The sequence below is a fragment of the Gossypium raimondii genome, chromosome 2 (genome assembly GCF_025698545.1).
Source record: "Gossypium raimondii isolate GPD5lz chromosome 2, ASM2569854v1, whole genome shotgun sequence".
Taxonomy (NCBI): domain Eukaryota; kingdom Viridiplantae; phylum Streptophyta; class Magnoliopsida; order Malvales; family Malvaceae; genus Gossypium; species Gossypium raimondii.
In genome coordinates this window covers 44,358,933-44,382,035 of record NC_068566.1, presented here as the reverse complement: position 1 = coordinate 44,382,035, position 23,103 = coordinate 44,358,933, and the positions used below count along the sequence as shown (strand labels likewise).

The window sequence follows — 23,103 nt, the reverse complement described above, 5'->3', positions numbered from 1 at the left end:
GTTTCTACTGTTTTTTATGTTGTTTCCTTTTATTGTTCTTGTCCTTTCGTTCTTTCTATTTTTACAAGTGGTGGTGGAGTTAACGGTGGGGAAAGGCGCTCCCTTGCTACTTTGGTGAAATGGTGGCAGACCTCGTGTAACACTTCTAACCCGAATCTATCGCCGGAATAGGGTTACAGAGTATTACCGAAGTTTACAGAACAAATAGATAAAAATTTCACATCATATTATATTTATATCAGAAATCAATCAAAATCATACATATTATTCTATATATGAGCCCTCGAGGCCCAAAACAAATCGGGACTAAATCGGATACTCAAAGAATTTTTCAGAAAATATTTGAAATTTTCAAAGGTGCAGGGGACACATGCCCATGTGGCTCATACGGTTAAGAGACACGCTCGTGTCTTAGGTCGTATAGGTATTCGAAATAGGGGCACACGACCATGTCCCAACCCGTGTCCATACCCGTGTAACTCTCTGACTTGGGTCACACAACCAAGCCACACGCCCATGTGCTAGGCCATGAGAGCATTTTGTTTTGTGCAAATTAAAGATACAAAGGATACACGGCTGAGACACACACCCGTGTCTCTGCCCGTGTGGACAAAAATAGACCATTTTCCTAGCCATATTTCTCACCCAATTTGTCATCAACCTAAATCAACATTTTGGACATCAACAAGCCATAACAAGGCATCCAAATCAAGCCAAAATCAATGCTTAAACATGTAATACTATCATATACCAACAATATACCCTTAGGCTCTTTAAATGACAACATAACTCATATCAATCAAATAACCAATTTTACCTACATGACCAAATACATATATGCATAATTTACCAAATATACCTATTCAACCCAACCATCACTATACCTATAAGATTTCCATCATTCAACCATTTCAAACACACATCAAACATGATAAGGCCACTTACATACACATCAAAATTTATCCATCACAAGTCATTCAAATGGCTAGTTCCAACAAAACATTTATATGCCATCATTGGCCAAATTAACCTATACATGCCATTATAACCAAAACTAATTTACTAATTATACCGAAAAGGCTGATGGATAGTGTGAAGTTGCTCCGACCAACTTCCAACCAAAATAAGCTTCCAAATTACTATAAAACATGAAAAATAACACAGAGTAAGCGTTTAAACTTAGTAAGTTTGTATAACAAGGAAATTAACTTACCATTTAATCACATTTAAGGTAAGTATGCTAATATAACCAAACAAATTTGGCCAAAAGCCTAAACACATATCCTCAACATGTTAGCCATGTAACACTTTTCATAACCAATAAACATGGATGTACATAACCACTAGGTAAGACTCACATACTTGTATCATCCATATTATATTTCAATATATCAGGTAATGTTATTTCCATGTAATTCAAGTATATACTCGTAATTGTTCATTTCGAACCCATATTGTTTCATATCAGAACTTTGCCCGTTGAACCATTTAAAATATCGTTGGATACATGGATAGTACACACGAAGTGTACAAATCTGTAATCCTTCAATTCATGTACTTGTATGCTTATACAAGCATGTAAATGGGAAGCTCTTCCAAGCCATATACGGGAAGCTCATGTGAGCTAAGTAACGGAAAGCTCATACAAGCTGTATATTGGGAAGCTCTTACAAGCCAAATATCGGGAAGCTCATGAGAGCCAAGTATCAGGAAGCTCAAGTGAGCTATGATGTATATGTAACACATGCATGATTACAACCATATCGAGAACCCTAATGACATGTCATTTGTATCCTTCGAATTTTTAAGGTTCAAACGGGACTCGATAATTATCCGATATGTGATCATAATTACACATGGAAATTTGTACAAATCACACACAACAATATTCAATTTAAAGCATTTAAATATACAAATTAGTTACATGAACTTACCTCGATAAGTATATGTAGATATGAACGCTACTAATCCGATAATTTTTCTTTGCCTCAACTTAACTCCGTATTAGGTCTATCCGAATCTAATTAAGCCTAATAAGTTTGCTAGAACTTAAGCTTCCATGGCTAGGGTTTCCATATTTTTTTTGAAAGATTATAAGAATGAATGATAACAATAATTGTTTAATTCTTTTATCATCATTATTTTATTAACTTTCCAAAATTAACCTTACTAATTTATTAAATTTTCAATGATGAATAATCATTCTTATCTACTAACTACTCTAAATGGTCTATTTGCTATATAAGGACTTCCAATTTTAAATTCCATAGCTATTTGATACTTTTAACTACTAGAATTTAATTTTTAAACTTTATGCAATTTAGTCCTTTTTATCAAGTTAGGCATGTAAACGGTAAAATTTCTTAACGAAATTTTCATACGATATTTCTATCATACTGTAGACCATAAAATAATATTAAAATAAATTTTATTTTGACCTCAAATTTGTGGTCCTGAAACCATTATTTCGATTTCACTGAAAACGGGCTGTTACACCTCAGGTGTCGTTCGTGTTGACATGGTGAAGTAGAGGCGGCGGTGCGCAGAAACCCTAGGATTTCTGGCTTTTCCAAAAAACAATTTAGGTCATTGGGCCACTAGCCTTTAGGTTTATTTATTTATTTATTTGGGCCATTAGGGCTTGTAAATTTGGGCTTGATGTTTTCTGTAAACAGACTGTTGTAATGGATTCTATTATCTTTAATTTTTATTTTTTATATGTTCGGTTTCTGTTTGGGCCCTGGCTAAATTGGCCTATTACATAAACCATTTAAAGTGAGTTGTTAAGAATATAAAAATACAAATACACATAAAAAAAAGATTTTATTAATGATTTGGCCCTTGAATTATATCACTTTCTCGTTTTGATATCTAAAACTTTAGTAGTAAAGTAAATTTGGTTTATCAATTCAGGTCATTGGAATTAACAATGTTAGGGAGGAAAATCTTTCAACTTTTAATTTTCAATTATATGTTAAATAAAATAAAATTTTTATCTAATGATCGTATCTCTCCTCCTCATCTTCTTCATCAACACAAAAAATTATGGGTTAATATACTATTTGATACTTATATTTGAGTTCGATATTCAATTTGGTATTTGAGATTATTTTATCCAAATTTGGTACCTAAGTTTGACTTCAATGTTTAGTTTGGAACCTAAGCTTTTTCAAATTGGTACCTAAGTTTTTTTTTTGTCTCATAGAAATACCTAAGTTTGACTTTAATGTTCAATTCGGTACCTAAGTTTTTCTTTTGTCCCAATTAAGTACATATCTTTTTTTACTAGAGCATACATGTCAAATATTTATTGTGCCACATGATGTTTTAGTTTGAGTACCAAATTGAACATTGAAACCTAATTTAGATACCAAATTGGAACAAAAAAGCCTCAAATATCAATTTAACATTGAAGCCAAATATAAGTATCAAATGGTATATTAATCCAATCTATATCATACTCGTCATCACAGTACACCAAATAATATCAATTTATGTCATATCAATTGTAACACCCCTAACTCGTATCCGTCGCCGGAATAGGGTTATAGAGTATTATCAAAATAAACAGATTAAATACAGACATATCATATTATTATTTAACATTCATGTCGGATATTATTCATAAAGTCCCTTATGAGATCCCTCGAGGCTCAAATTTCACTTTAGAATCAAATCGGGACTAAATTGGAAACTCAGAGAATTTTTTATGAAATTTCAAAATTTTCCAAGGTGCAGAGGACACATGCCTGTATGGTCAGGCAGTATGGCTCACACGGCCAAGTGACACACCCGTGTCTTAGGCTGTGTGGTATTTGAAGAAGGGCACACGACTATATCCCCAGCCCGTGTAACTCTCTGGTTTGCAATACATCTAAGTGCATGGGTCACACGGCCAAGCCACACGCCCGTATGCCAGGCCGTGTGATCAATTTTGACCATTCTGTTTTAAAATTTTAAGATGCAGGGGACACACAGCCAGAACACATGCCCATGTGCTAGGCCGTGTGTCACACATGGCTGAGACACACGCCCGTGTCTCTACTAGAGGTGCTCATGGGCCGGGCGGCCCGGCCCGGCCCGACGGCCCGCCCGAAATATGGGAGGGTTTGGGTAAAAATATAGGCCCAAAATATGGGCTTGGGCAAAAATGAGGCCCGTTTAGAAAACGGGCCTCGCCTCGGGCACCACTTTTTGGCGGGCTACCTACCAACATAATAAATATATATATATTTTTTAATTTTAAAATATTTTTACATACTTTTTTTAATTTTTTTAAATTTTAAAATATTTTTAAAATACTTTTTTTAATTTTAAAATATTTTAAAAATACTTTTTTAATTTTTTTTAATTTTAAAATATTTTAAAAATATTTTTAAAATACTTTTTTAATTTTTAAAATTTTAAAATAAAATGGTAGGTAAGTCAGGCCTGGCTTATGATTTTTTCGGGCCGGCACTGGGCAAAATCTTAGGGCCATATTTTGTCAGGTAGAGACTGCCCTAGACCCGAGCTAAAATTTTTTATGGGCCCACCAACTTGGCCTACCGCCCATGAGCACCTCTAGTCTCTACCTGTGTGGACAAAATAAGGTCGTTTTTAAGCCTTGTTCTTCACCCAACTTCACCTTCCACCTATATAAACATTTAAACACATTCAAGAGCCAATTCAAGATATTTAAACCTAGCCAAATTCAAGTCTTATGCATGACATATTAATACCTATGATCAAATGTCCAACTTTCCAAGATAGCCTAATACTTATAAACATGTTTTACCAAACACACTATCATAAACTAATCTCCGATATACTTTTATGATTTTCCTCATTCACCCTTTAAACATACTCGTCAAGCATATTAAGATTATTTACATATCAAAACATATCATTTAATAGTCATTCCAATGGCTAATTTCAACCAACATTAAATTGCCATCAATGGTAACATTTAACCTATACATGCCATTATTACCAAAATTACTTTACTATTTATATATATACTGAAAAGTTCGATGGATGGTGTGATGTAGCTCCGACCAGCTTCCAACCTTTACAAGCCTCCGAGTGCTATAAAATAGAGGAAATAAGACAGAGTAATCACTTAATGCTGAGTAAGTTCGTATAACAGAAAATTAACTTACCATTCATTTACTTATATAATAAACATGCATAATACATCCAAAGCAATTTGGCAATTAGCCTAACACATATAACATCAACAAACATGTTAGTCATGTATTTCATGTGAATAACAAGAACAAAGATTAGCTCATTAGGTATCGAGTTTCCAAGTATTTCATGCATATACAAATAATAGTTTCATTTTATTTCACATGTTCTCATGTCAGAATTTCACCCGTTGAATCATTTGAAATCTCGATGGATACTTGGGTAGTACACCTGAAGTGTACAATACTATAAATCCGTCAATTCATATCCGGGAGTACTTTTATGAGCACTTAAATAGAAAGCTCTCTCTCAAGCATTATAACAGGAAGCACATTGAGTCTTGTAACGGGAAGCTTATCCGGGCAATATAACGGGAAGCTCACGAAGAGCAATTAACGGGAAGTATTGGATAGCCATATAATGGGAATTTCAAACGAACACTAACGGAAAGCTCACAAAGAGCCTTTAATCGGGAAGCTTACGAAGAGCCATGTAACGGGACGCTCATAAGAGCTGTAGTATGCCCATAACACATGTAGGGTAACAATCGATCGAGATGCTCCGAAGAGCATTTAACAAGAAGCTCGTAAGAACACTATAACGGGAAGCTTGAGAGGGCTTGTAACGGGACGCTCTTTCGAGCTACGGTACATCCGCAACATATGCAGGAACACTACCATTTCGGGAAACAGAACCCTGTATCCATCGAATCTCATTATCCAAATGGGACTTATTTATTTATCAAGGATTTTCAGTTATGAGATCAATTACATACACATATATGAAATTTACTCAATTTACATATTCAACACTTAATATGAGTATATAAATATACACAATTAAGTTACATGAACTTACCTCGACAATTGTTCGTTACTTGTAAACTACTAATCCGATACTTTTCTTCTCCATGATCTAACTCCATTTTTGATCTATCTGGATCTATACGAGTAAATTTAACATCAATTTAATACAATTTACATTCAATTCAATCCAAGTCACATCTTAGGCAAAATTACCATTTTACCCCAATACTTTTAATTAATGATGATTTCATCCCTAAGCTCGGAAAATGAAATTCATGCAATTTAAATCATTATCCCAAGCCTATATATTTTCACATATATCAATAGCATCCCATGAATTCCATGAAATTTTAGAATTTTCCATGAATTCAACAACTTTTCAATTTAATCCCTAAATCATGATTTCATCCAAAATCCTTTAATAAAATAGCTTTAAATTTTCATAAACATCTCAATTTCATCATCTAATAACTAAAATCATATAAAATTATCAATGGTATCTTCCAAAACTTTCAACAAAATAAAAACTAATGAAATGGTTAGTTGGACCTAATTGTAAAAGTCTCAAAACATAAAAAATTTCAAGGAAAGAGCGAAAATTAAACTTACATGAAGAATATTGAAAAACCAACTTAAACCCTCTTCAATGGCTATTTTAGAACTGAAAAATGATGATGAAAATGTCTGGAATTTCAATTTCCCTTTTATTTCACTTAAAATTGGCAAAATTTACAATTTTGCCCTTATTTCACATCAATTCCTTGATTTTTCTATGGTTATGCCGCCTCAGTCATCCCATGTGGGTCCAATTTCTCTTGTAGTCCTCCTTTATTTACTATTTAGGCTATTTAATCACTATTTCTTTAATTAGCAAGTTTTGCATTTTTTTCAATTTAGTTCTTTTTAATTAATTAACTATCAAAACGTTAAAATTTTCTAACGAAACTTTAATACTACCTTAATGACACCTTTTAAATGTTTATAAAAATATTTACGGCTTGGTTTATAGGACTGAGATCTCGATACCTCTTTTCTAAATCACTTAACCTAATAAAGCCTTATAAAACACAAATTACTAATTCAAAAATCTTTTAAAAACCACATTTGACTCATAAATATTAAATAATAAAAGTTTACTAGCTTATTTTCTGAATTTGGTGGTCTCGAACCACTATTTTTGACATCACTGAAAATCAGGCTTTTACATCAATTTACGCCAAAACATTATTTAAAATGTTGTAGGTATTGTTCAATTCATCTTAATGATGAAAGAGAATCCTGTAAAGAGGGTAAGAACATATTGAAATTTGAAAGTGACCCAAAGGTGGGAAGTACTTAGATTTGATGTTAAAATTTTGAAATTGATTTGTAGATCTAGGAAAATCTAGTCTTCTTTTGAGAAAATGAAAAGAGAAGATCAAAAACAAGGAGATAATGAAATTTGGACTCAAAAAATCGTGGATAAGTGACAGTTGATGGTAGAGTGTGACACGATGATTGACGTTGAAATCTATTTTTTTATAGCTTTGGTTTAAAGCATTAAATGGAGAAGTGATATAGTTCAGGGGTCAAATTGTTAAAATTAAAATTCTATTAAGCTTTTAGTTAAATTTACATGTTATTTTATTTATAATGTTTGTTTCACGTAAAAAAATTTAAGGGTATTTAATATCATTTAATTATTTTTAACAAAATCAAGATGTTGAAGCAAGCTTTGGAAGTGGCTAATAGAAGTGTTCACTTCAGTCAATCACTGCGCTAGATATGAAACTTGTCTTATTCGTTGACATGTTTGACCAAAATATTCTGATGATTTGCTTGTCTCTTTTTAAAAATTTTGTATAGCCAATTTCATGTTTATCATTAGAGAAGAGATTGAATCTAGCAATATTACTTTTCAAGGATTCTTAGGTGATCTACTTACTTTGCATGCTAAGATATACTATCGAAGAAGATATGTGTTGATTTTATGATCTTTTGTGGCTTTATATTAAGGATATTCAATTTGATACGAATTGGGAAAATCAAGATGAATTGAAGCTTACCTTGTGAAAATGGATGTATGCTTTTAATATGGAAGGCTAGACCAACCTTGATAGAGGTTTGACTGTTGAAGTAGGTTGTGCTAAATGAGCTGAGTGGCATTTGATAGTGCCCACTACAAACTGCCACTGAGGCAGTGATATTACTTGTCATAATTGAGTTGGCAATTTAATGAAGCAAAATCTTTGAACTAGTTAATGTGTTGACATGTTGAAGATGGAAAACAATTTGTGGCTATTGAAAATTGGATTGGATTCGAGTGAATCAATTCAACCTATGTTATGCGAAGATTTGATAGAGATTGCGCTACTATTTTTAAGAGACCATATTTTCATCAAATTATGCTTTTATTAGTATATTATGTAATTGCTTTTTAAGGGGTTGTTTTGCATTCATTTAATTTCTATGTTAGCAAGTCGAAACCTATATATGGTTTAAGGCTTGTCTAAGTTTAAAAGAGAGCTTCATTGAGAGCACTTTGTTTTGTTCATTGTGGAATTATGTTGAGAGAGTGCAATTGAATTGAAAACCATTAGAGTTTATAGCTTAAATTCTCAGGAGGAGAATTTAGGGGTGAGTGTTCAAGTTTTTATGTAGAAAAGTGAGATTTCTATACTTGGAGAGTGATAGAGTATAATTCACTTGTTGTATTGTGGATTAAAGATAACGAAATTATTCACTGAGGTAGACTTATTAGAAGTAGAAAAACTGAACTTCGTAAACAAACCTTTCTGTTCTTTGTTATTTTGTTTACATGGATTTCGTAGTGCCAAGCCATAGTTTCCACTATAGTCAGGCACTTCCATTCAACTTTGACAGTTCAAGAAATTAAAGACTTTAGGTGGTAACACAAAAGTAAAGCATATTTAAAATAAGTAAATCAAATTGTAAATACGTATGTATTTATTGTATGAATTGTTTAGATAAAACCGGTCCAAAAAGAACAACTATCCTAAATTTTAACGACGCTCTATGTTTTTTAACATGTCAAATCCAAACTATTTATACAATAAGTACATACATATTTACATTTGATCCACATGTTTTAAAAAGTTCCACGTTAGATCTGAACAAACATTTAATGCCTAAACAATTGAAAGGATCTTATGGATACAATATTGATACTTTGAAGACTAATAAGAACATTTGGAAGATTAGAGACTAGGGATGGCAAAAAAAAAAAAACACTCGGGTTCATGTGTTCCGACTCGATTTGATCGGATAGAATTTTGGGTCAGGTCTACTTCTTCAATAAGTCGGGTCAAGTCAGGATTGAGTTTAGGAAAACCCGCTCGTCCCAGGATAATTACCAAAATACCCTTTTATATATAATATTAATTTAAAATATATGACAATAAGTTTTATATTAATATTTGCTCAATCATAATTATACCTAGAAAACAATTAATAGTGTCATTACAAAACAAGAAAAATGAACATTATTATGCTATTTTGATAAATGATTTTTTCTACAAATTCGAAATTAAGTATATTTTTTAGTCGAGATCCGAGTAGATAAATTGATATTTAATTTTAGGTTAGGTCGGATTATGCTGGGAGCGGTGCTTTTCCCCTTTCCGTTGCCATCTCTAATAGAGACCAATTTAAAATTTGCACAATGGTTTAGGGACCTTAGATAAATAAATCCACAGATTCCATCGTTCTCCATGCAAGATTGAAAGATTTAAGTCAATAAGGATCATGGAAAGGAAAAGATTAGAAGTATTACATTTGAGGATTGAGAGTGCTTTTGTTCATGAGTTTTAGTCCAACAGTGGGTGCACCAAATCCTCTTTATGGTTTAGACTATAGTTTATACTAAAACTTTTTCAAGTTCTCTAGTTGACTTGAAACCTAATTTTGCCAAAACAATTTTTTTTTCTTAAAAAAAAAATAAACTGTTAAATTATTGTTACTTTTCCCAATTTTCCACACCATAAATAGCTGCTCCCTATGAACACCAAGCTCACATATCAGCCCCTCAAATGGAGTATCACAAACTCGGTGATAAGCCATGCAGCTCTCACTTATTCTTTGCCATTCTTTTAGTCTTTGTTTTCATAGCATCATTTGCAGATGCTGCAATTCATTTCCATCAATTTGTTGTATGCCTTCATCTTAACATAAATTTCAATCAAGTACTATAACACTATTACACTACTTTTTTGTTGAATTTTTTCCTCTTTTTTTGTTGAAACAGATTGAAGCAAAACCAGTGAAGAGGCTGTGCAGAACTCATAGTACAATTACGGTGAACGGCCAATTCCCGGGGCCGACATTGGAAGTTCGAGATGGCGATACTCTGGTGATCACTGCTATAAATAGAGCCAGATACAATGCCACTCTCCACTGGTAATCTTTATGCAAACTATATTTGATACACACTATATTTACTTTGGTATCATTGTATTGACTTCCGTTGATCAGGCACGGACTGCGACAGTTGCGAAATCCGTGGGCCGATGGACCCGAGTATGTGACGCAGTGTCCTATCCAACCGGGGAGGTCTTACACATACCGGTTCACCATCCAAAACCAGGAGGGGACTTTGTGGTGGCATGCTCATAGCAGATGGCTTAGAGCCACAGTTTATGGAGCTCTCATCATATATCCTAAGATGGGTCGTCCGTACCCTTTCCTTATGCCTAAGAAAGAAATTCCTATTCTTCTTGGTAACCCCATGTCATCAATCTTTGTATGTATGTATGTATGTATGTATGTATGTATGTATGTATGTAGCATAACTGATATGGACTATGATGATGATGATAAACAGGAGAATGGTGGGATAGGAATCCAATGGATGTGCTAAGGCAAGCACTTTTCACTGGAGCTGCTCCAAATGTATCAGATGCATTTACAATTAATGGTCAACCAGGGGATCTATATAGATGCTCTAGCAAAGGTATGCTCTCACCATTTAACTCGAAAGTCAAGATGAAGTAGTAACTGATCAAATTGCAAATGCAGAAACTGCTGTATTTCCAGTGGAAGCGGGCGAGACGATTCTTCTGAGGATCATCAATTCTGCATTGAATCAAGAACTTTTCTATGGAGTTGCCAACCACAAACTAACTGTTGTTGCTGTTGATGCTTCCTACACTAAGCCTTTCACAACAAATGTCATAATGATAGCTCCTGGCCAAACAACTGATGTCCTGATTACCGCTGATCAGCAACCGGCTCGTTACTACATGGCCGCGCATGCCTACAACTCCGCGAATGCGCCCTTTGACAATACCACCACAACAGCAATCCTAGAATATAAATCTGCTCCTTGCGGCGCCAAGAAAGGGCAGCCTTTGAAACCAATCTTCCCTCAGCTACCAGGGTTCAATGACACTGCCACTGCAACTGCATTCACTGCCCAGCTAAGGAGTCCTTACAAGGCTGAAGTTCCCATGAAGATCGATGAGAGCTTGCTTTTCACTGTGGGATTAGGACTAATCAACTGCACAAACCCGAACAGCCCACGATGCCAAGGCCCCAACGGAACTCGCTTTGCAGCCAGCATTAACAATGTCTCCTTTGTATTTCCAAGAAGAAACTCCTTAATGCAGGCATACTACCAAGGCCAACCCGGTATCTTCACCACGGACTTTCCGCCTGTTCCTCCCATTCAATTCGATTATACAGGCAACGTGAGCCGAGGTCTCTGGCAACCGGTAAAAGCAACAAAGCTCTTTAAACTAAGGTATCGTTCCAAGGTACAAATAGTGTTCCAGGGTACAAGTATTGTCACAGTTGAAAATCATCCTATGCATCTTCACGGCTACGAGTTCTACGTTATCGGAAGTGGTTTTGGTAACTTCAATCCCGGAACTGATCCGGCCAAATTCAACCTTATCGATCCGCCCAGGAGAAACACCATCGGAACACCTCCTGGTGGATGGGTAGCCATCCGGTTCGAGGCCGACAATCCAGGTAACATGCCATACTTAAAACATTCCTCTAATTCAAAATTAAACAGCTTCAATATGTTGACTCTCGTCATTTACTCAAACTGGTCCAAAAACAGGAATCTGGCTGCTCCATTGTCACATAGACACTCATCTCCCTTGGGGCTTGGCCATGGCTTTCCTAGTTGAGAATGGGGTTGGGGAATTGCAGACAGTGCAGCCTCCACCACTCGATCTGCCTCAGTGCTAAAGAACGGATATTACACGCTCCGTCATAGCTGTTTACTCGAGTCCGTAGAACTGTATTACCCGGATTTGGATTCAAGGATTTAATAGCTTTGTTTGCATAAATGTTGTATGTCTTGAGTTGAAGTATTTGGCATTATCAATGTAGTGGTTGTAAGAACAAAGACGAGGATTTCAGGTTATGTCTGTAATAGCCCAAATTTTATCTTTTTCTATTGTTAGTGTTACAGAATTTACTATTTATTAAAATAAGAGATGATAAATTCTCAAGACTTCCCTTTGACTATGAATCCCAAACTAAATTAATCTATTTCTAAAACAACGTGGACTCAAAATTATCCAAACTAGAGGTATACATAAGACATTAGTTCTTGCTAACTACTCACTCGAACTCGATTTGGTAATTATCGAGCTTGTTTGAGCTTTCAATCGAGCTGAATTTGAGTTGAGTAATACTCAACTCGATAAAGCTCACGACTCGACCAGTTTACAAACCTTATCGAGTTTTTCATTTTTAATATATCTTTTCATCATTTTTTCATTATTAAATTATATTATTTCTCTTAATATATTATCAAATCTAAGCTTAATTATCAAGTCAAGATCAAGCTTGAGTTTCAATAAGTATGAACTTAATTAAACAATACAGAATTAATAAACAAAGTTAATCAAATTCGAGCTCAAACTTAAAAATAGAAATTTGATCGAGCTCAAACTAAATATCGAACTCCAAATTTTAAGTTGAGCTTTAAGCTTTTTAGTATTTAAACTCGACTTGATTACACCCTTAACCCAATTGACCAAAAGCCTAAAATGAGATCTGAATTAATAAATCATAATCACCCAACCCAAATGGCCGAAACCAAAATGACATAGAAAATTTTAAAACCCGATTTGATCTAATCTAAAACCAGTCCAACCTGCCGAGGCATCTTCATGAAAGTCTTGTGACCATACAATCATCTACTTGTGGCCATAAATCAGAATGATGCACTGAGCTAGCTAAGCCTTAACAGAAAGCTTGATTTACAATTTCTACCAAGAAACAATATCACAGAAAGTCTTAGTTTTACCAACACTACATTTGAAAGTTTTGTTTACAACAATATCCACAGAATATTTTTGGCATTTGATGAATGTCTGCTAATATCAACAAAATCCTTTTGGGTTCCTAATATTACCGCTCAGGCAACAAATTTCATGCATCGGGTATCGTTATGTATATTTTGGCATCGGCATGAACAAAAGCGCATCCCACATGTCACACATGTATACTTTGCACTAAAGCCGCAAACGCTGCAAAAATGCCGGCGGGAGGTAGAACTTGGAGGTCCCACTGCTGCCCTCAAATAGGATGGAACATGAGGAGGCAAGGACTCTAAGTTTGCCTTCAAAAAATAGGAATTAGTTAGTGCAGGAAATCGAGATAAAATCAGGATGACTAGAAACAACACTATCCTTTTACCTCATGTAAGAGCTCAAGAAATGATCTGGGAGCCTTCCTAGCATTTTCAAGTGCTTTTGCCTGTCGGGTTTTACGTTTTGTGCCCTTCGATCTCTTTTGCATGTATGCTGAAAATAAAGTTCAAAAAAAAAAAAAAAGGAAAAGTTCAAAACAAGAAAAGCAAGACAACCCTGATGATTTGAAAATAATAAAACAGCTTCGCGAAACTAACATTAGAAGATAAATTTCAAAGATAGTTACATTTCCTTATCAACTTCAAATAATCGGTTAGTTGAATAAAGCAGGTCTTGAAGGTAGGAAACATATTAGTACCCAACTAATTTGAAGCAACAAATGTTTAATAGTAAGCTTTTTAATAGTCCAAACTCACCGGAAAGAATCATGAAATGAGTAGAAAAATGAATACGTATACAGAAAAAGTCCATCAACAAAACCATGACAGGAAAAAATTGAAGACAGGATGATACTGATGTTACCAAGCTGGTTTGGCAACAAGTATTGAGAGGTCAAGTGCAGATTGGATTGCTGAACTCAACCGGTTCAACAAGAACGCTCTGCTTGCAGTGATTCTTCCATTAACATAGAGTGCCTAAAAATTGTATAAATAAATCTGATTTATCATAAAAAAATATTGAAGTCACGAAGATTAGTCCGGTGAAACACCCTTTAAGATAAAGACTAGTTATGGTATACCTTCTAGTGAAACATTCACTTAACCAGAGCTAGTATATCTACGAGTATGACCTTCAATATCTATAAGGCTCTGAAGAAAACTAATCTCTGAAAACAGATGCATAGGCTAGGAATGTTAACACCAACAACATTAATCATACTCTTAAGCAGTACTAAGACAAAAAGAGTTTATATTTTCATTTTCATCATTTCTGGTAGGTATTCTGATGGTTGAAACAAAGTTCTTCCTAATTAGTACTACTTACTCTCACCAATCAAAATTTCAACTACCAAAAGACAGGTTTTTTGTTACCTATTTCACTGAATGAGACGATATCAAAGTCATCTTAATTCAAATGATTAGTACCTTTTTGTCCTGCTAAAGAAACATCTCATTTCTTTACTTGCTATTTCACTGTGCAAGGAAATATCAAAACAGAATCAACATCTTAATCCGAATGGTCAATACCCTTCTATGAGGAGTTCTAGGGCTAACTTTCTAAAATAAGTTTTTCATCAAGTAACAAACGATATCCAATAACATAAATTATCACAACTTTTTAAATAATTACACTAGATACTACCCAATTACAAAAAACATTACTCAATTATATAAATTATTTACAATTTTTGTAATGTTGTGTAATTACACAAAATATCACCCAATAACAAAAAATTATTACAATATTTGTAATGTTTACAAAACATTACCCAATAATACAAATTATTACAACTCTCGTAATGTTGTGTAACACGAATTACACAAAACATTATCCAATTACACAAACAATTACAACTTTTGTGATATTTTATGTATCATTGGAGCTTATGAGAAGATCATATTAAGGAGATCTTTTTAGAATTGTTCCCTTTTTGTCCTACTAAAGAAATATCTTCCCATTAATATCTATTGCTGAACTCAATAGGTTCATCAAGAAGGCTCTACTTGCAGTAATTCTTCCACTAGCCTAGAGTGCCTAACTTTACTTTATCTAGATTGAGAGATATAGTGGACTTCACGGCGACAGATATTAATATGATCAAGGAACAGGTTAGATGTAAGACTTTTTGGAGTTGGAAAGATTGCGGGGGACACAGATTAAATGGGAAGATTGCATAGAATTGGGGATTAGAAGATGACATGTCCATTTAGCAAGTCGGTTTATTTTTGCTAACATTGTCATTATGGGTTATTAAACTTGTAAAACTGCTATGCAGTTCACTTTGTACTAGGCTAGCCTACTCTTTATAAATACAGATCTTATTCGTCATTAAAAAAAAATGGATGCAACATCCTTGTAAAATGAAGAGTAGTCATGGTAGAACTTCAGGTAAAAACATCCACTTAACCAGTGCTAGTATATCTATGAGTATGAGCTTCAATATCCATAAGGCTCTGAATAAAACCAATTTCTGAAACAAATGCAGAGGGTAGGAATGTTAACAGCAACAACATAAATCAAACTCTAATACAGTACTAAGATGAAAAAAGTTCACATTTTCACTTTCTCGGGTAGGTATTTTGATGGACGAAACAAATTTCTTCCAAATTATTATTGCTTGCTCTCACCAATCAAAATTTCAACTAACAAAAGAGTAAAGACAGGTTTGTAATTTGCTATATCACTGGGTGAGACCATACCCAAACAGAAATAGCATCTTAATTCAACTGATTAATACCCTTCTTTTTCCCCTACTAAAGAAATAACCCATTTCAAAGGATGACTACCCTTTTGTCCTAATAAAGAAAATTCAGTCTAATTAGGAAGCTCATCGCTCTACTTTATGAAAACCGAGAAGTTAATCTCTCTAAGTTAGTCCTGCTGATTTTTGTTAATTTTGTTGCATAGAAATTGTTCAACGGTTGATTTTCATGCATTGTTCCCTTCATGTCAGCAATTTAACAGCAAAGTATAACAATGATACCAAATTGGACTAACTTCTTCTGAGGGACCAACATCTCAGTGTTAGCGAAGTAGAGACACAAAATTTATGATTAGAACAGAAAATTTCCATGAAATTCTGCATAAAGAAAAGAAGAAAACCTTGATCATCTTCATCAAGAGAAGCTTCATCATCATCGTTCATTTCAACTGCTTCAATCCCAGCGTTATCATTCTCCAATGCTTCAAGACGGGCCAAAGCTGCCTTTTTTTCCCCCACAACATTAAAACCCCACCAATTAATTTCCAAATTTCACAGCAAAAATGTAAACACCAGTAGATATTAGTAGGCAAAAAAAAAAAAAAGAAAGGAAACCTGGGATCGATTATCAGAACTGCCGAGTGCTGCAGCCATTTTAGGAGCAACTTTACGAGTACGGGTCGACATTCTCCGCAACGCGTTCGAATTGTCGTCATCCATAGCTGCAAAAAGAAGTAATCAAAAGGCAAGCAATTTCATTTAAGAATTCAAATTTATATAGTAAGGGAGAGTGACAAATATACCGGAGGGGAAGTGGTGGCCGACGAGGGAACTAGAAGAGGACAGAAGAAATCGGCGGCCGTGAAAGGGAGATTGGCGGGGGGTGGCAAATTCTGTAAAATAATAATTCTAGCTCTAGCATTACCAAAGCATAGTGAAGAATAATGGGCCATTTTTCTATTTTAATGGGCTCAACTAAAGTCCATATGTTTCCTCTATTTTTCTTCTTTGTATTTAAAAGTTGAAAATTAAGGGTGTGTTTGGATGAGTTAATGTAAAAACAACGGTAGTGATGATATTAGATATATAGTAATATTATAGCGTGAGACAAAGAGTAAGTTAAACGCACAACACCGCCCATCCAAAATCACCCTAAGTCGATTGAGTTTTATCTCAATTGGCATAGGTATTATTGTCAATACAGGATGGAGTGGGTTCGAATGCGCTGAAGCGCATTATCTTTCTATTTATGGGTTGGGAAGAGACTATGAATAGTTCTAGATATTGTGTCAAAAAGAGCGAATATAATCAGAACAAAATTGCATCCATTCTTCATTCCCAAGTCCCTAAGCCAGTCCTTAGTTGCAAACCTATTTAAGATAGCCAACCATGTTATTATAGAGGCTTATGTATGTAAAATGGAATCCAAATGATTATGGACCATGCCACTTTCCTTGTTCTCCAAATACTTCTATCTTAGCAAAGGCCAATCCCCATATCAAAAAATTTGCTCTACAATGTCTCTTAACTTCATTATTTTCTTTTAGCTCCAGCTATGTCGGTAGGATGCAGGCAGCTCCTTGAAAGACCTCCCTTTTTAAGTACATAGGCATTTAGCCAAGCAAGAACCTACTGGCATCATTAATTGGCTGCAATACATGAGCCTGATTCTAACTATTTAAGTCTTTCAAGCCAACTCCACCATCTGCTTTGGGTTTACAAACTATATCCTAGTTTACCGCTACTCTTTTACCATTTCATTCCAACCCTTCCAAAAGAATCTCATACAATGTTGATTCACCTTCTTGATAACCACTTTTGGAAGTATAAAGATGTTTCCAAATCGATACATGCATGGATGGGATGAAATTCATTCAATTAAGTTCGTTAAAGCTATCAATTTTCAAGTTTGGAATATCAGTCGACTTGATATGCGTTTTTTGATGTGGTCCAAATATTTTTAGGTTGAGATCTCTTAATACGGTTCGAAGCGTTGTCTCTTAACTTCGAAACTCATTTTGAATTATCTTATTTTGTTCAAAGCTCAAGATATGATCATTTTAGAGAAGACTACGAGAATAGAATTTTTTGGACGAGATTAAAATATGAATGACGACTTTTAACTTTGAATAAGCTTTTAAATCATATTAGGTTCGATTCTAAGGCTTAATTTTGATCATAATATATATAAACCCAATAGTGTTAGGTCTTATATTTTAGTTATTTATTTTGAATTTTAGAATATTTTTAACTTTTTGTTCATCGAAAAAGTTGATTTCATCAAGAAATTAAACTTCTTTGTCAATGATCTTTAAGAGTTTTTAAGCCATTACGAGTTTCATTCAATAAAGCACTCTTTGGAGTTTCTTTGTTTCTCAAGTTCCGTTCCTCGTTATTTTTCAACACTTCTTTCAATTCAATTGATTCAAGACCATTGGTAGCAATTCTTCAAGCTTCAATTTACCAAAAAAATCTTTAATTCAATTAACATGGGCATTTCATATAAATTTGGATATGAAATAACACAGTTTGGATTAGTTAAAAGCTTTACTACCCATCCATTAACTTTCTTTGTAACCTCAATCCTTCTCTGTTAACCTCTTTACTACTAATGGGAACCCCAAATATCTGCCTACCAGCTTTCCTATAGCAAACCCAGTTTTCTCCCATACTTCCTGCAACTCAAATCCCTTCATACCAGATAGCCTAATCTTCTTTGTCTTTGGATGATAACAGAGCAATTTATTTGCAGGAGCTTCATCCAACAATGACAAATAGGTAAGGGGATAATGGATCCTTTTGCTCTTTTAAAATTGCCTACCAATCCACCATTTTACAGTGATGAATTGGTGATGCAACCTTCCATCTAGGAAATAAAAAATCTTAGGTAAGCTCCTTGCTTAAACAACAACTCAATGCTAATCAATTTCCAATGCAGGAGATAGTGGTTGTACCTTTATTAGTTTCGATCAATTTAATCATTAAATGGTAGGTGGTATTTGGTGCATTAAAAATTATGTATTTAATTTATAAAATTAAATCTAAAATATAATCAGACTGATAAATGTTTATTCGTTTGAAAGTTGTAGGATTTTATTTTAAAATTAAATTACTAAAGATATTAATTTCCAGTTCATTTAATTTTTTCAATGGATTATCAAATAAGACCTTAGTTTGATTAGACACAAAATATTTTTTTAAAATATTTACTTAAACAACTTGAATTTTATGTGTTAATAGATAGTATCTTTAAAAATTAAAAAGCGTTTCTAAAACGTGATATCCAAAATCCGCAATTTACAAAATGACTTGATTGATACTAATATTTTAAAACTTGCCAATGGGACTTCAACATTGTTGGTAACATACTAAGTTCAAGTCTTATCATACACGGTATCAACGGAAGTAGAGAAGGTAGGGGTAGTGAAGAAGCAGAGAAGAAGAAGATAATCCAGTTATTCTTTCGTCTACTTCTAAATCTTATCCGACTAACTGTTTTTTCAACTGAAACCGAATTACACCGACTAACTGAAACCAAATTACTGTCTTTTTCTCAATGGTAGTTTCTTGTGTAAGGAAAGGGATTCACCCGTTGGCTGACTTGATTGTTTGCCTCTGCAGTCCCCCAAGTGGATACAAAATGACTTGATTGATACTAATATTTTAAAATTTGCCAATGGGACTTCAACATTGTTGGTAATATACTAAGTTCAAGTCTTATTACATGGTATCAATGGAAGTGAAGAAGGCAAGGGATAGTGAAGAAGTAGAGAAGAAGAAGACAATCCAGTGATCTGTCTGGAGTCCCCTTAGTGGAGTGTCTGGGGTCACCAGACACTCCACTTGGGGGAGTCCAGAGAGATATCTTACATCAACATTATTCAAATCTGTCTTTGTAGTTATGAAAACCCAAAAAGAAATCAAATCAATTTAAGAATATCAACAAGCATGTGAAGACATGTGCAATTAAACCTTCAAAATATCCCAACCGAATCGAATTTTGTAGATTTTCAAAGAAAATAGTGGAGGAGGAAAATAGAATTATAAGTATTGTAATGATGATTGTGTCTAATATATATATACACACACAAAATAATGAAGTGATTAAACCCCATAAACTGTAGAAGAGGTGGGGGTTTCTGTTGAAGCACATTCTCCACGAAGATGATCATTATTTATTTATATATAATAAGATAGGTGAATAATATATACATAGTTGAGGATCATAACATATGATTTGCTCCCTTTGGTTTCTCATATCATGTACCCTAAAGTTGGATCAATTTTCTTTTAACACACCCACTCAACCCCAAATTTAATCCATCCCAACCCTACACTTGCTCATTATAATGGCCAACCACATGATTTTTATAGCTTCTCAACAGGGAACCCAAAGAGAGCTACATTTACATTTTTTTTTAGTCAACCTCAGCATCATCATCTACCTGAATTGCAAAAAATAAAATAAAATTTAATTAATTATTAATGTTTCATTTGCATGGAAAACAATTAGAATTTGGTTTACTTAATTGAATCACATTTTTTTGCTTTTGTTAGACAGAAAATGATTCTGATGAAGAAATAATTGAAAAGGAGGTAACGATGTGACTTGAAACGACGCCGTAAAGGAGTCAAAAAAGCCTGCAAACCATTTGTTTTTCAAGTCAAAAAAAAAAAAAAAACCCTAGCTTACCTCACAGTACTGGTTTAAGCTTTGAAGGAGGATGAAGATGAATCGCAGCAGCAGTAATTGTAAAACCATATGGATCAGAGGTGAAATTACAGCAGTTTCTTATTCCATCATTCAACAATCTCTACCCCATTCTCTTCATTAAAAGAGATTAACTCTAGGAATTACCTAATCTGGGTTTGTTTGTTTTCTTGTCAAGAACCCTTTAAACGTTATCAAGTACTTGGATCATATAATGCATTAATTACAATAAAATACTGACAAATAAGGCAACCGGACCATTGGGAAAAATACTGGATTTTTGTCTTTAAAAAGACTCCATAGACATGGCTGTAACCTAGAAAGACAACACATATAGCTATATGATACAAGAATCTGCAGAAAAAGATGCTAAATTAAACCCCATCCGAGAATTTTTTAAGTGAGATGAGAAAATATATATTACAATAAGAAAATCCAAGATCAACCCTTTTTCTTTCTCTTTCTTTTTGGTGTATAATCATCATCATCAGCTTTTAACTTCTGCAGAAGATTCCAAGTAAAAACCTGCAGCTTACATTAAAAAACAAAAAAAAAAGAACCAAAATCAACTTAAAAGGGAAAAGCTTAATTAAAGAAACTCACCAAAATTAGCAGATGGGGTGTACCAAAGTTGCCTCATTCTTGAAGTATATAGCAGGAAGAACCCATGAAACTCAGGATAGATAGCGCCATATATAGGTTTTTATTTGAGATGGCGCTATCCCTCCTGAGCTTTACAGGTTATCCCATACTTGAGGTTTTATTACAAAGGAAAAAGAAATTCCCCCGCAACCTCCATGAAAAAAAACCTGCAAACATGTCTCACAGCTCGCATGGTGTGAAGAAGAAAAGAAGTGGGTTTGGCAGTATTTATAAGAGGGTGAGGGACGTGGGGCATCACTCACATTCCATTGGAGCATGAAATTTAATAATCTTTAATTAAGACTGAGTAAAAATGAAGGGGGGTCGTGTGTGTGGTGGTGGAGGGACGGTTTTTACACATATTTTCTTTAAACACCATGAATATAATTTAATTAATATTTTTACTTAGCTTATACGCTCGCCGACTACGTTATGCGTATGCATTACAGCATTACCCATTAGGTTGTCGACTAGATGAACCAATGACTAATTAAATTAAATTAAACACGATTTTCTACCACTATTGCACCTTCACTAGGGGGCAAACCCTAATTTCTCTATTTTTTTTTATGGAGGAAAGTTACCATAGGGAAACCCCCACGCCATTCCCCCTACGGACTCTTCCAACTTTTTATTGGAATTTGGATTTATCAAAATTTCAAAACCATATTATATATTTGACGAGGCGTTTAGAAATTTTATATTTTATTTTTGGTGATTTATAGGACGAAGGTAAAGTCCTAACAGCAACGTTAGCATAACTCGAATTCAGGTCATATTTGATGCGATATGCACTTTGACCATCAAGTCAACACGGGATAATTTATGTTTATGTGTAGGTAAATTATAATATTTATTTAGATGGATGTTAAGATTGAAACTACTTAATATAAAAGTAAAATTAAATTTTATAGTAAAATATATGTTTTTGAATGCAAACGTAGTAATAGTAAAAATATGAATACATAAGTTGATTTTTCAATAATAGAGAAGATTAAATGGGGTAAAAGATAAGGTAAAAGTTATCTTCACCGGAGGATCCTAAGTCTTAATATCTATAGTTCCTCCCAACTTATAAATATAAAAATAATGCGCTTCTTCAACGTATTTGAACTCACGTCCTCCTGCATTGATAACAATATTCATACCAATCGAGTTAAGACTCAATTAACATATTTAAAGGGTGTTTTAGTTGAGTTGAATTAGTTATTCAATTTTATACTTGTAATGATTTATTTCGATGATAACGATTTATATATAGTTATAAGATGTAAATTTTAAAAGAAAAATTAGAAATTTTCTTAAATTAGTACATTTTATTTAAGTAATAAGTTTTGATTTATTTTTACAGAGTGAAAATATAAGAAAATAAGAGTTATTTATTACTTAATAGAGGTATTTTCAATTAATTCAGTTTTATTTTAACATTATATTTTCCTACAAAGCCTTTATGTTTAAAACATGATCAATAACGTGAAATATTTAAAATTAAGAATAAAAATTTATACTTATCAAACAATTTAATTAAATTTTGTATTTAATTTTAAGTAACATATATCAAATAATTTTATAACTTAAATCCAATACTTAAATTTTTAGGGTAAATTATACCGTTAGTTACTAAAATATGGGTAAGTTTTTATTTTGATCACTGAATTATTCAAAAGTTTTCATTTAAGTCATTGGACTGTTAAAATTGATAATATATAGCTTTCGATGCACTAATCGAAAGCTCTCTTTCCTTTCTCTTTTATAGTTCAATTTTTTTTTATGAAAAGGCTTTGACGTCAAGCATTGTGAGCCAAA

The 23,103-nt window shown here is 33.7% G+C and overlaps 2 protein-coding genes and 1 long non-coding RNA gene across 3 annotated transcripts; 1 reads left to right on the top strand and 2 right to left on the bottom strand.

Annotated features, from left to right (window-relative positions):
- The first annotated feature begins 9,966 nt into the window (after positions 1-9,966).
- On the top strand, positions 9,967-12,433 carry LOC105789038 (laccase-13). Its single transcript, XM_012616236.2, has 6 exons — positions 9,967-10,123; positions 10,219-10,370; positions 10,446-10,690; positions 10,795-10,923; positions 10,989-11,942; positions 12,037-12,433. The coding sequence occupies exons 1-6, from the start codon at positions 10,004-10,006 to the stop codon at positions 12,165-12,167; spliced, it is 1,731 nt and encodes a 576-aa protein (XP_012471690.1). The 5' UTR covers positions 9,967-10,003; the 3' UTR covers positions 12,168-12,433.
- A 739-nt stretch (positions 12,434-13,172) lies between these two features.
- On the bottom strand, positions 13,173-16,880 carry LOC105789037 (SWR1 complex subunit 6). The gene is made up of 5 exons (XM_012616235.2): positions 16,748-16,880; positions 16,560-16,666; positions 16,346-16,448; positions 13,629-13,735; positions 13,173-13,551 (listed from the first exon to the last, which is right to left on the bottom strand). Exons 2-5 carry the CDS (start codon positions 16,662-16,664, stop codon positions 13,348-13,350), a joined length of 519 nt encoding a protein of 172 aa, XP_012471689.1. The 5' UTR covers positions 16,665-16,666; positions 16,748-16,880; the 3' UTR covers positions 13,173-13,347.
- Positions 16,881-20,096: 3,216 nt separating this feature from the next.
- LOC128034848 (uncharacterized) lies at positions 20,097-21,482 on the bottom strand. The gene is made up of 2 exons (XR_008190892.1): positions 20,638-21,482; positions 20,097-20,389 (listed from the first exon to the last, which is right to left on the bottom strand). It is a non-coding gene; the product is annotated as an uncharacterized LOC128034848 (long non-coding RNA).
- Positions 21,483-23,103: the final 1,621 nt, after the last annotated feature.

What these genes read in the sequence shown, in the direction of transcription:
- LOC105789037 (XM_012616235.2), bottom strand. Translation starts at nt 16,664, where the DNA reads ATGGATGACGACAATTCGAACGCGTTGCGGAGAATGTCGACCCGTACT. An exon ending in GTTCTGATAATCGATCCCAG is followed by an intron (nt 16,449 to 16,559) that starts GTTTCCTTTCTT and finishes GGGGAAAAAAAG; the next exon opens with GCAGCTTTGGCCCGTCTTGA. An exon ending in TCTTGATGAAGATGATCAAG is followed by an intron (nt 13,736 to 16,345) that starts GTTTTCTTCTTT and finishes CTTTATTTTCAG; the next exon opens with CATACATGCAAAAGAGATCG.
- LOC105789038 (XM_012616236.2), top strand. Translation starts at nt 10,004, where the DNA reads ATGGAGTATCACAAACTCGGTGATAAGCCATGCAGCTCTCACTTATTC. An exon ending in TACAATGCCACTCTCCACTG is followed by an intron (nt 10,371 to 10,445) that starts GTAATCTTTATG and finishes TCCGTTGATCAG; the next exon opens with GCACGGACTGCGACAGTTGC. An exon ending in ATATAGATGCTCTAGCAAAG is followed by an intron (nt 10,924 to 10,988) that starts GTATGCTCTCAC and finishes TTGCAAATGCAG; the next exon opens with AAACTGCTGTATTTCCAGTG.